The 12,552-nt window shown below is 38.2% G+C and overlaps 1 protein-coding gene across 1 annotated transcript in view; it reads left to right on the forward strand.

The window, feature by feature from the left end:
• The window catches only part of LOC123641859 (fatty acid desaturase 2-like protein FADS2B), a 32,046-nt gene that overhangs the window by 17,985 nt on the left and 1,509 nt on the right, over window positions 1-12,552 (forward strand). Inside the window, exons 6-11 of the mRNA XM_045556794.1 lie at window positions 1,943-2,003; window positions 7,567-7,643; window positions 7,839-7,936; window positions 8,962-9,058; window positions 10,846-10,925; window positions 12,142-12,267. Of these exons, the coding sequence (XP_045412750.1) occupies window positions 1,943-2,003; window positions 7,567-7,643; window positions 7,839-7,936; window positions 8,962-9,058; window positions 10,846-10,925; window positions 12,142-12,267 (539 nt within the window). The remainder of the gene's footprint in view (window positions 1-1,942; window positions 2,004-7,566; window positions 7,644-7,838; window positions 7,937-8,961; window positions 9,059-10,845; window positions 10,926-12,141; window positions 12,268-12,552) is intronic.

Raw genomic sequence — 12,552 nt, forward strand, 5'->3', positions numbered from 1 at the left:
TATCTCTTTTCCATCTAGTCAGCTATTTTCAGAGGTTATGCCAAACAGAACCGATGGGTACCTGTTAGAGAGAACTCATATTATTGATCTTTAACAGTTACTAGGAAATTGCAAGATTAGATATTTTCCCGTTAATTTTGCAAGGACACCCCTTTCACTTTGTCAAGTTCTAGGCTTATCACTAGAATCGAGACATGTTAATTTCTCTAGTTTTTCCCCCACTGCCCAGAGCAAGGGACGTTGTCCCACTACAGTTCATGGAGCAGCCTGGCTCTCTCCCGCTCTGCCTTCCCTAGAGCTATGCTCAGTGCACCTGCTGCCTCTGCACAGATGAGGGAGGCCCCTCTCCAAGTCTGCATCTGCTCCGGGGACACATGACTAGAGCCTTAGAGTTCTATATAATATAGTTTCAAAACTACTGTACAGGACATTGTTTATACTCTGTTTAAATGCTAAAATTAGCTGGGCATGGTGGCACATGCCTGGTAGTCCCAGCTACTCAGGAGGCTGAGGCGGGAGGATCGCTTAAGCCCAGGAGTTTGAGGTTGCTGTGAGCTAGGCTGACGCCATGGCACTCACTCTAGCCCAGGCAACAAAGTGAGACTCTGTCTCAAAATAAATAAATAAATGCTAAAATTATTTAGATCCTAAAACTCAGCAGTTTCTCATCAAAAACATTTCTGATGAGCCCTGAGTTTTCCTTCCTTCCATCTTTACTGAATGTCTTTCCACTACTTTCTTCAGACATTAATTTCTTCAACAAGCATTTATTGAATCTTCTATGTCCTGAGCTCTCATCCTGAAAGACTTGGAATCCTCCTTTGAAGTGATAATCACAATCAGACCAATCACTTTCTACCTAGCCCCTTCTCCATATTTCCCACTACTGAAATATTTGGAGATTTGGGAGTAACTCCAAATAGCTATTATTACTTCATCACCATGACAGTTCTTTTAATTTGTAATAATAAGAGATGGAGAAACCAACCACACCATCCAAATAAGAGAAAAAATCTATCCATAGGAGGAAAGATACCTAAGGAATGGGGGAAACAAGAGTCAAACACTGTTTGTAGTGTTGCAACTCAGGAAACACAGGGAAAAATATGGAGTGGGTGTGAATTATCATTCATTCATTAATTCCTTCAATAAACATTTACTGAATGTCTGCCACATACTGGAGATATAACCATTACTTCTATTCTCCTCTCAAAGCATTTGCTGTTTTTGTGCCCTAAGCACAGCCAGATTAACTATGGGGACTTCTAGAAAAAGAATCAAATTCTCAATAGTAATGATAATATAACAATTATATGATAATATGTAATAAATAATTGTGCATAATATATAATAAATATTATGAATATTAGCATCATGCCTTAAAATAGTAACTCATAGTGTGAGATTCATGATGAGAACACAAAAGAAGAAAAATGAGATGGATTAGAGAGTCTCATGCCTATATCTTTTATCATGACCATTTGGTATTTGTTGAATGAATTAATGAAAATGGAGTCTGAGTTACAAACAGGATCCTAAATCACACAGTTGAAGAAGAGCTAGAAAAACTCATTAGAAATATTCCTTCTCAGTCACCATTCCACTTTACATAAGGAGAAAAAGTTTCAAAATGGTATTCATGGGAATAAAAAAATGATCACAATTCCCATAATCAAATGTTCACAAATCCCACAATCCATTTGTGCAAGAATTGCTCATGTGTAAAGCAAAAAGATGCCACAAGATTTACTCCCATCCCAGTTTTGATTCTTATAGTGACTCAGGTTTGACAGCTAACAAAAACTGATGGCTCTTTCTACAGAGATTTTAGACACAAACAGGCACACACTGACACACACACTCAGACACACGCATGTTCTTGAGTGTAATGAGCAGAAGCGTTTTCTTCTATTTCAGTTTTTTTCTCTCTCTCTCCATTCAGTATGGCAAGAAGAAAATCAAATACATCAACTATGAAAAGCAGCACCTGTACTTCTACGTGGGTGAGTCTGCCAGAGGCACATTCCTTACCATACCATTTCCTTGAAGCCAGCACTTGTCAGCCAGAAGGCTAACTGCAGTTCTCTCACAGAAACCCGCCAGGTCTTACTGTTACTGGGAAAAGCAGCATGTCTTGTTTCAGACTCACAAAGGTAGAAATCTGCAAAGGGAAATGGAAAAGCAAATAGAGGTTTTTAACCAGCATCTCCTCACTCTGTGTCATGAGCAGGGAAGGAGGGAGATACCCCAAGAGGGAGGGAAAGCAGCTTCCAGTCCAGGGGTCCTGCACCTGGGACTCTCATCCTGGAAAGACGAAACACTTGTCAAGAGAAAAGGAGAGGAGTATTTGAGCAGGGAGGGAAAGGAGGTGGAAAAACAATCCTGAAGCATTTAGTGTGACACCAGGAAAAGAAGAAGCCCAGGAATAAAAGGCATCTCCCGTGACCAATCACGTGATTGGTCCTGGACATTGTTTCTGCTGACTGGAGCTTATTGAAGATGGGCTCCCTCCTGCCCTCCCACACAGACCAGGACGCAGAGGCCTCGTCCTTCTTGATGACTGTGTCTCAGAGGGATGGCTTTCATGTCTCTGAGGAAGACATTTCTGGGAAGTAAGATTTTTTTATTGCTGCTTCAATGGCATTGCTCATTATTGATCTGTTCCAGAGTCCTAGTTCTTCCTGATTGAGTCTTTTTTTTTTTTTTTTTTTTTGAGACAGAGTCTCACTCTGTTACCCAGGCTAGAGTGAGTGCCGTGGCGTCAGCCTAGCTCACAGCAACCTCAAACTCTTGGGCTTAAGCAATTTTTCTGCCTCAGCCTCCCAAGTAGCTGGGACTACAGACATACGCCACCATGCCCGGCTAATTTTTTTTCTATACATATATTTTAGTAGGCCAGATAATTTCTTTCTGTTTTTTTTTTTTTAGTAGAGACGGGGTCTTGCTCTTGCTCAGGCTGGTCTCGAACTCCTGACGTTGAGCGATCCACCCGCCCTGGCCTCCCAGAGTGCTAGGATTACAGGCGTGAGCCACTGCGCCCGGCCTTCCTGATTGAGTCTTAGGAGGTTATGTGCTTCCAGAAATTTTTCCATTTCCTCTAGGTTTTTGAGTTTGTGTGCATAGAGATTTTCTTAGTATTCACACATAATAATTTGTATTTCTGTGGTATCAGTTGTGATATCTCCTTTTTCATTTCTAATTGAGCTTATGAAGTCCTTTCTCTTCTATTCCTGGTTACTTTGCCAAGATGTCTATCAATTTTGTTTATCTTTTCAAAGAACCAACTTCTGATTTCATTAATCTGTATAATTTTCTTATTTTCGATTTGGTTTAGTTCTGCTCTGATCTTAGTTATTTCTTTTCTTCTGCTGGCTTTGGGTTTGGTTTGCTCTTCCTTTTCTAGTTCCTTGAGATGTATCATTAGATTGTTAATTTGTAATATTTCTGTCTTTTTGTTATTGGTATTTTTGGCTATGAATTTTCCCTCAGGACTGCTTTTCCTTCATTGAATAAATTTTGGTAGCTTGTGTCTTCTTTGTCATTGAATTCAAGGAATCTTTTAATTCCCATCTTAATTTTTTCATTGATAAAATGATCATTTAGTATCAGGTTGCTTAATTTCCATGACTTTGTGTGGAATTGTGTGTTTCTCTTAGAGTTGAATTCTAGTTTTCTTCCACTGTGTCTGAGGAGATACATGGTATGATTTTGATTTTTTTGATTTGTTGAACCATGTTTTGTGGTCTAAAATGTGATCAGTCTTGGAGAATGTTCCATGTGTTGTTGAGTAGAATGTATACTCAATTGTTTGGGGATAAAATATTCTGTATATATCTATTAGGCCCCGTTATTTTATAGTCTCATTTAGGTCCAACATTTCTTTATTTATTTTCTGCTTGGATGATCTGTCCAGTTCTGTGAGTGGAATGTTGAAGTCCCTGGCAATTACAATGTTGCTGTTTATGTCTCCCCTTAGATCTAGTAGAGTTTTCTTTATGAATCTTGCAACAACAACAACAAGAAAGCCCTGGGCCAGATGGACTCATAGCCACATTGTATAAGACCCACCAAGAAGAATTTGTACCTATTCTGCAGAAATTATTCCATAGTATCAAGAAGAAGGGAATCCTCCACAAGTCATTCTATGAAACCGTATAACCTTGACATCAAAGCCAGGAAAGACACAACAAAAAGGAAAACTATAGACCAATATCCCTTATGAAAATAGATGCAAATATCCTCAATAAAATTCCAACAAACAAAACTGAACAGCATATCAAAAAAATAATCCACCATGAACAAGTGGGCTTCATCCCAGGGATGCAAGAATGGTTCAACATACATAAGTCAATAAATGTGATTCACCATATAAACAGAAGAAAAACAAAGATCATATGATCATCTCAATTGATGCAGAAAAAGCATTCAGAACACTTTCGTGATAAAAACTCTTAACAAACTAGGCATTGAAGAAACATACTCAAAATTATAAAAACCACAGATGACAAACTCATAGCCAGCATCATACTGAATGGAGAAAAGTTGAAAGCATTCCCACTAAGAACTGGAACAAGACAAAAATGCCCACTGTTGCCAATTCTGTTAAGCATAGTGCTGGAAGTCCTAGCCAGAACAATCAGGCAAGAGAAAGAAATTAAGGGTCCCCCAATGGGGAAAGACCATTTCAAACTATTGTTTTTTGTATCCAACATGATCTTACATCTAGAAAACATCAATAATGAAACCAAGAGACTCCTGGAATTAATAAATACATTCATCAAAGGCTCAGGTACAAAATCAACATATACAAATTAGCGCCATATATATACATCCATAACAATGAAGCTGAGAATAGAATCAAAGACACACTGCCATTCACAATAGCTACAAAGGAAATATAATACCTAGGAAAATACTTAACCAAGAAGGTGAAAGATCTCAACAAAAAGAACAACACTGAGGAAATATATCACAGATGATATTTATACAAACAAGTTGAAAAACATATCATGCTCATGAGTTGGTAGAATCTACATTGTGAATATGTCCATACAACTCAAAGTGATTCACAGATTCAATGCAATCTCCATCAAAATACCAAAATCATATTTCACATACCTAGAAAAAAAATATTTTTATGCTTCATGTGGAACCAGAAAATAGACCTAATAGCCAAAGCAATTTTAAGCAAAATAAACAAATCAGGAGGCATTACATTACCAGATTTAAAAGTATACTACAAGGCTGTAGTAACTAAGTCAGCATGGTATTGGCACAAAAACAGAGAAATAGAGCAATGGAACAAAACAGAGAACCCAGATATAAACACACCTACATATAGCTATCTGATCTTTGACAAAAGAGACAACAATCTACACTGGGGAAAAGAATCCCTAGTCCGTAAATGGTGCTTGGAAAATTGGTTAGCCCCATTCAGAAGAATGAGACAAGATCCATATCTCTCACCACTTACAAAAATTAATTCAAGATGAATAGAAGACTCAAATGTAAAGCATGAAAATTTTAGAATTATAGAATAAAATGTTGGAAAACTCTTCTGCATATTGCCATGCAAAGAATTTATGAAGAAGAATAAAATGGCAATCACGGGAAAAACAAAAATAAATAAATAGGACTCAACTAAATTAAAAAGCTTCTGCACAGCCAAGGAAATAATGAACAGACCAAATAGACAACCCTCAAAATGGGAGAAAATATTTATTTAATATACACCCAATAAAGGACTAATAACCAGAATGTACAGAGAAATCAAGCAAATTACCAAGAAAAAAATCAAACTGCCTTATTAAAAACAGTGCAAAATACCTCAATAGAAGTTTTTCAAAGAAGATAGACAAATGCCCAATAAACATATGAAAAAATGTTCAACATCACTAATAATCAGGGAAAGCAAATTAAAACCACAATGAGATTTCACCTTACCCCAGTCAGAATGTCCTTTATTAAAAAGTCCAAAAGTCCAGAACAATAGATGTCAGCGTGGGTGCAGAGAGAAAGGAATGCTTACACATTCTTGGTGAGAATGCAAATTAATACAACCTCTATGGAGAACTGTGCGAAAGTACTCAAAGAACTAAAAGTAGGCCTACCATTTGATCCAGCAATCCTACTACTGCATATTTACCCTGAGAAAAAGAATGCATATTATCAAAAAGACACCTTCACTCAAATGTTTATCACAGCACGATTCATAATTGCAAAGATGTGGAATCAAGCCAAATGCCTGCCAACTCATGAGTGGATTAATAAAATGTGGTATATGTATATCACAGAGGTACATGTATAAATGTGGTATAGGCATACCAGCCTTGAAGAGGGATGACTTAATGCCTTTTAGAACAATTTGGATGGAATTGGAGTCCATTATCCTCAGTGAAGTATGTAAAGAATGCAAAAACAAACACCACATATACTCACTATTAAATTGGAACTTATGGATGGCCACAAATGAGCACAGAGGGAAGTAAAACCCAATTGAAATAAGCCAAAGGGGTGGGGTGATGAGACGGGCAAAATCTGACATGAAGGTTACAATGACCACTATCTGAGAGTTGGGCACACTTATACCGCTGATTCAAGCATTAAAAAAGCAACCCATATAACCAAAACATATGTACCTCTGTAATATATTGAAATAAAAATGTACAATTTAATAAAATAAAATGGAATAAAATATACAAGAGGGAAAAACAGAAAGACATTTCTGGGTTATAGAAGATATATCTCAAAGCAAGAGAGGAAGGATTTAAAATTGTAAGTTTTCTAAAGTAAATGCTCTAAGAAAAGGAGATCAGGTGCCTATAGTTAGGTCTGGGCTGAAACAAACAGTAAATTTTTTGGCAGCATTGAGCTCTCTCAGGCTTAAAGGGGGCTGGAGTCTTCCTAGAGAGAGGACACTGAGCTTTGAAAAACAATGCTAGTGTTTATTCAAGTTTCTTAGTGTGTGGGTGCATGAAATCATTTGTGCTGAGAGTTTGCAGTCCTCATAAGACAACATTGAGAGCCTGTCCAGGACAAGACGGTTCAGAGGAGCCTGACTAGAGTTTGCCCAAGGAGCGAGTCTTTGTTGAAAGTGAAAGGGTCTCCATAAGACTCCTGTGAGATCTGGGCAGCCTCAACGGTGCTGGGGGAGAAGCAGGTAAATTACTCTTTGACCAGGAAACGAGCACATCTTCTCTATTTCCACCACCCTAACATTGTGACAGGGCCCAATCCAAAGGATTTTGGGAGACTGAAGGATCCCAAGGACCTTGAATATACTTGAAATCTCAGAGCAGAAGCTCTTTGGAGATGCTCCATCAAAAATGACTCAAATCTTGAAGCTTCCCTAGCCTCTGTAATGGAGCTAGAACCTGGAGCTGTTGACCAAATTCCTGGTTCAGCTTCGTGAACCTGGAAAGTCCAATGGAGTCCAGGATGTGGACTTGCATCCCTTCTCAGGGCCAGCCCTGCAGAAGTGACACAGTAAGGAGATGACACTCCTGTGGACTTGCACTGGGGTCACATTCTGATCATTTATTCACCACGTTTTTTGTTTCTTTTCAGTTATGCTCCCCCTCCTCATGCCTGCACATGCCAACCTGAAATCCTTCCGAATGATGTACCTTAAAAGAGACTGGGGGGTGAGTAACTTGGCTCATTCTCTGAAACCAGATCAACTGGAAGAGAGACCGTGAAAATGCTTGGATGCCTCCAGACATAGCTTCCTTGAGCAGCAGGGCACAAGATTTAGCCAGTACCTGAAGGGACCCCAGGCCAATGAAGAGCAAATGAAATTATGCTCAGGGCATCTAACTTTCAAGTGCTTTTCTCTGCAGGACATCGCCTGGGTTAGCAGCTTTTATATCCGACATTTCATCACATTTGGCCCTTTCTATGGAATCTTCGGAACCCTGTTGCTCATATACTTTGTCAAGTAAGAATACTCTCTTATTACCATAACCCAGGTGGCCCTCTTACCTTCCTTATCAGAGCTATTTGTCTTTAGCAGATGATGATGTCACCATGCCCCATTTCCTACAACTGAGGTATTTTCAAGCAAATGTGGAAAAAAAAAAAAAAAAAACAGTTGAAATAGTTGAACAAGAAGAGCTCCTTGCAAGAAGTGTCACCCTGATCTCCACTTTTTCCGACTGGCTTGATTCTAGTGAAGCATTTCAGGGGATGCCCAAGTCCTTACAAAACATAATCTATTGACACCCATCATCATCTCTGCCAAAGGAAATGACAGAACAGAAATATTTTAAAGTTCTTTTATGACTAGAGATTTTCCCAGAAGCAAAGTGACCTCAGACTATTCCTTTTGCCTTAATGGCCCTATACAACTTTCCAGTGTATTCCTCTCTCATTCTGTTGCATTATTATTCTCAATCCTAAATAGTTGTAAGGATAATGGTAGCTACTATGCTTCAGGCACATTGTTAAAGGCTTCCTATGTATTATCTTATTTGATGTAATCCCCTCGCAACCCTGTAAGGGAGTATCATCTTCATTTTTCTGCTGCAGGAATTGAAGTTCAAAGGGATTAAATGACATGCCCAAAGGTATGTAAGAGCAAGTTAGGGCTAAGGCCAGTGCCAAAGCAGAACTTCAACCCACTCTATCTGAGGACAAAGCCCAGGCTGTTAACCACTTTGCATATGCCCTGGAGTTCCCCTGGTGTTTGTGGTCTTTGCACCAGAACTACAGAAAACTTAAGAGGCACAGCTCTAGATGTCTGGCAGCAGGGCAGGTCATGTGGCTGACTCCTTCGTGTGTCATCTCTGGTTATAAAGGACACAAAGGGCTTTGGAAGAAGAAAAAGAATGAGCACCATTTTACTGGAAGCTTCAATTTTCCAATGCTCAGCCAGGTGTTCCAGGGGTTATGCAAGCCCAGTGATGTGCCTGCTACTGAAAAACCCCAGAGAGTCCTCACCTGCTCCTTTTATTTCCCCAAAAGGTTTCTTGAAAGTCCCTGGTTTACATGTATTACCCAGATGAGCCACATACCAATGAAAATGAGTGTAGAGGAGAACCAGGACTGGCTCACCACTCAGGTAATGGTGGAGGGAGAATCCTTCAAACCACACTGATTTAGAATCTGGTTACCTCAAAAGATAATGACTCACACTTAAAAAGTATGGGCAGGGGGCCAGGCACCATCAAGTGATTTGAATTTATCTACAGGAGGTATTATTTAATTGTAAAAAAATATGATTATTGTTACTTTACAGATGATAACTTTGAATAACTTATATAAGGTCACACAAGTAAGTGGTTGAAGCATATTTTAAAACCTAGGCAGTTGGATTATCAGGACAACTTATAGACTTCTCATTTCATTTATTTAATCATTAGTAGGTTGAATACTTTTCATGTATTTATCATTTCTTTGTATTTCTTTTTCTGTGAGTCACTTGCCAATGTCTTTAATCCATTGTCCTATCTGGGTATACATATGTTACTTATTGAACTTCAATTGTTCTTTATAGAGTAAAGATATCAACAGACTGTATGTAACGTGTTATAAATATTTGCCCAGTTGATTTTTTTGCCCTGTAATTTTATTGCGGAAAGCATTTATTAATATTTTAGATGGTCTTCCATGTAGGATCCTTGAAAATGTCTGTGATAGTGAACTGGTCAATCTTCTTTTTCCACACAGCCTACCCTGTGATGATTATGGCACAAAGTTATATTAGAAATTTAATTAAAATAATATAGTACTATATCATATCTGTAGCTTTTATATGATGTTAGCAGACCTCTTCACCAGCCTGCCAGATTCTTGGTCCTCAGAATGCCCTCCATCTCACTTACAATGACCAACGATTGTAGGACCACCTCACTCTCTTAAAAGTTGTTGAGAACCTCAAAGCTTTGGTTTATGTAGGTTATATTGACTTATATCTATTGAATTTGAAATTAAAATATAAATCATACAATCTGTATTTATTAATTTTAAATTAACAAAAATAAATTCAATACATTTTGACATCAAAGTGATGATGGCCATCCTATGTTCAGTTGCCTCTGGAAAATTCCACAATACAAGCATGAGAAAATGCGAATTAAAAAGTCAAATGACATCTTAGATTTATTATGAAAGTAGCATCAACTTGGCAGATTTCATTAAGGTATCCTGGGGAGCCTCAAGATTCTCTGAACTACATTTTGAGAAACACTAACATACAGCAATAGTAGATATAGTATTTAAAATGGCAACAACCCCAGCTAGAGTGAAACCTTTAAAAAAATTGAATAAAATGATATTCATAAGGGTTCTTAAACTTGGCAGCGTAGAGAAGCTACAAATTCCTTCCAAGGATAACGTTTTTGAGTGCATAAACAACATAAGGTTACAAAGGAAACTGCTTAAATTGGAATGCACTTCCATGCAAAAAATCCTTGGATAGAACCTTCAAACGAATTACTTGTTATTTAGAAGTCCATCAAGTCCACTGTATACAAATAGTATTCTACCCCTGCAATCCCTACCAAAATCCTACAACCCTACTTCCATCTGCCAATGCCCTCATTTATGATACCTCAGTCTTCCATATCTCCCTGTCAACAGAGAATTTCCCCTCAAATCAGACATACATTTTTATTAATATATGGATCGCCTTGTATGTACTTCTTAGCAAAACATCTAAATTTCTTCTTGAATTGTAAGCTCTTGAGACTAGGGACTGTGTATCTTCTATATACTTCATAGTTTCTCACAAAAATAAGTCTTCCGTAAGTACTTGATGAATGGTTCACTAAATAGAAGAACAAATAAACATTTTCTCTGTTTGACACTTGGGATCATTTATATCTAATATAAGCCTTTTCTTTGCAGGTTTTGACCACCTGTAATGTTGAACAGTCTTTTTTCAATGACTGGTTCACTGGGCACCTGAACTTCCAAATCGAGCACCAGTGAGTAACAGAAATAGTCCATGACAGGGGCAAGAGTAGTCACTTATAACAACCCAAATGCAGTCTAGAGCAGAGCCTTAGGCTCAGGACCTCAGAGGGGAAAAAATGAACGAGGATTCTCTAAAGGTTGCTATCTTTCTATTAGCATCAGTGGTAAGGGAGGGAAGAAAGGAAGGAAGGAAGGAGGCATTAACAATTCTGAGTATGGAGTGGAATCTTGGAAAAGTACCAGTGGCTCAGTTTTCAGACACCTGCAGGCTTAGGAATTTGTGATTGTTTTCTATATATTTGGTTTGTTGGTGAAACCACAAACAATCCCATCACTTGGGTAAACAAGTTGTCTTGAAATTTAATTAGAATTTAAATACCTGTCCCTTTAAAGCCAAAGTTACAAAATAATCAACAATGAAACCCAGTCTCTGATGCAATTTCCAAATGGTATCTGGCAATACTTCACCAATGGGTCAGGTATATGGACATGCAACAAAGAAAGAGAAAACAATGACACCTGGAGAGCCAATTTCTTTAGAGTATTCAGGGGAAGGACTTTTCACATCCTTTTTATCTAAGGCATATCTGGGAGAGGCAGAGAAGAAAAAAGATCTTTTAGCTGTGCACAGAGTTCTCTCATACTTTTTTTCATGTTAGTCCTTTGAAACCTCATCAAAACAATGAATGATTATTACCCATATTTTATCAAAAAGGAGGTTAAAATCCAAGAAGTTCACCTGGCTGATTAGTAGAAAATTTTAGTTAAGAAGCCATTACCGTATTCCTTTCCTAGGGCTTTTCCCTATATGCCATGACAAGAACTTATTGAATAGTCATTATTCATGGGGTAGGAGTTAGGTGGATAGAGAGAAAGAGACAGACAGAGACAGAGACAGGGAAGGGATTATCTCCAGCTCTCCTAACTAATTCAAAATGATAGACAACACATACCTTCATTTGATTTGGCCAAAAATAAACATATTCTATGAGCTAACATTCATTCTATTAGCATTGTTGAAATCTTTACCACTCATGTGGCTCACAGAGGTGCTAAGAGATAAGATGAGAGTATTTTAGTAAGAGTTTTTGAACTTCACAGAAGTATTATGCAAGGTCAAGGTTGGGTCTGCATTGGTGTTATAATTTTATTTGGTAATAGAGGAAAGAAAAGTCCTTTGGGCTTCTCTTCAGATCTAAGTTTTATATTTCCCGTCTGTTTCCCTAGCCTGTTCCCCACAATGCCACGCCATAATTATCACAAAGTGGCACCTCTGGTAAGGTCACTGTGTGCCAAGCATGGATTGCAGTATGTGAATAAGCCCATGCTGACGGCGTTTGGAGATATTGTCAGGTAAGAACATAATTTCTCTCGGCTCACAGCTGTCACTTCTCTTCACTGCCAGTCCCCAGACTACGCACTGGCTTGTGAATCATTCACCCAACACCCTGAGGGGCACCTGCGTAGGCAGCATGGACACAAGACTCTATAGAAAACCATCTCAACAACAAAGCTATCAAAAACAATAATAATACCACTCACCTGTTGCCTTCTACAGGTACTTCTTAGTGAAAATGCCTTATTGCTTACTAAATGTCAACTTTCTTGAAGCCAAATATGTGTGTTATGTGCTTTTCT

The sequence above is a fragment of the Lemur catta genome, chromosome 7, assembly GCF_020740605.2.
Source record: "Lemur catta isolate mLemCat1 chromosome 7, mLemCat1.pri, whole genome shotgun sequence".
NCBI lineage: Eukaryota > Metazoa > Chordata > Mammalia > Primates > Lemuridae > Lemur > Lemur catta.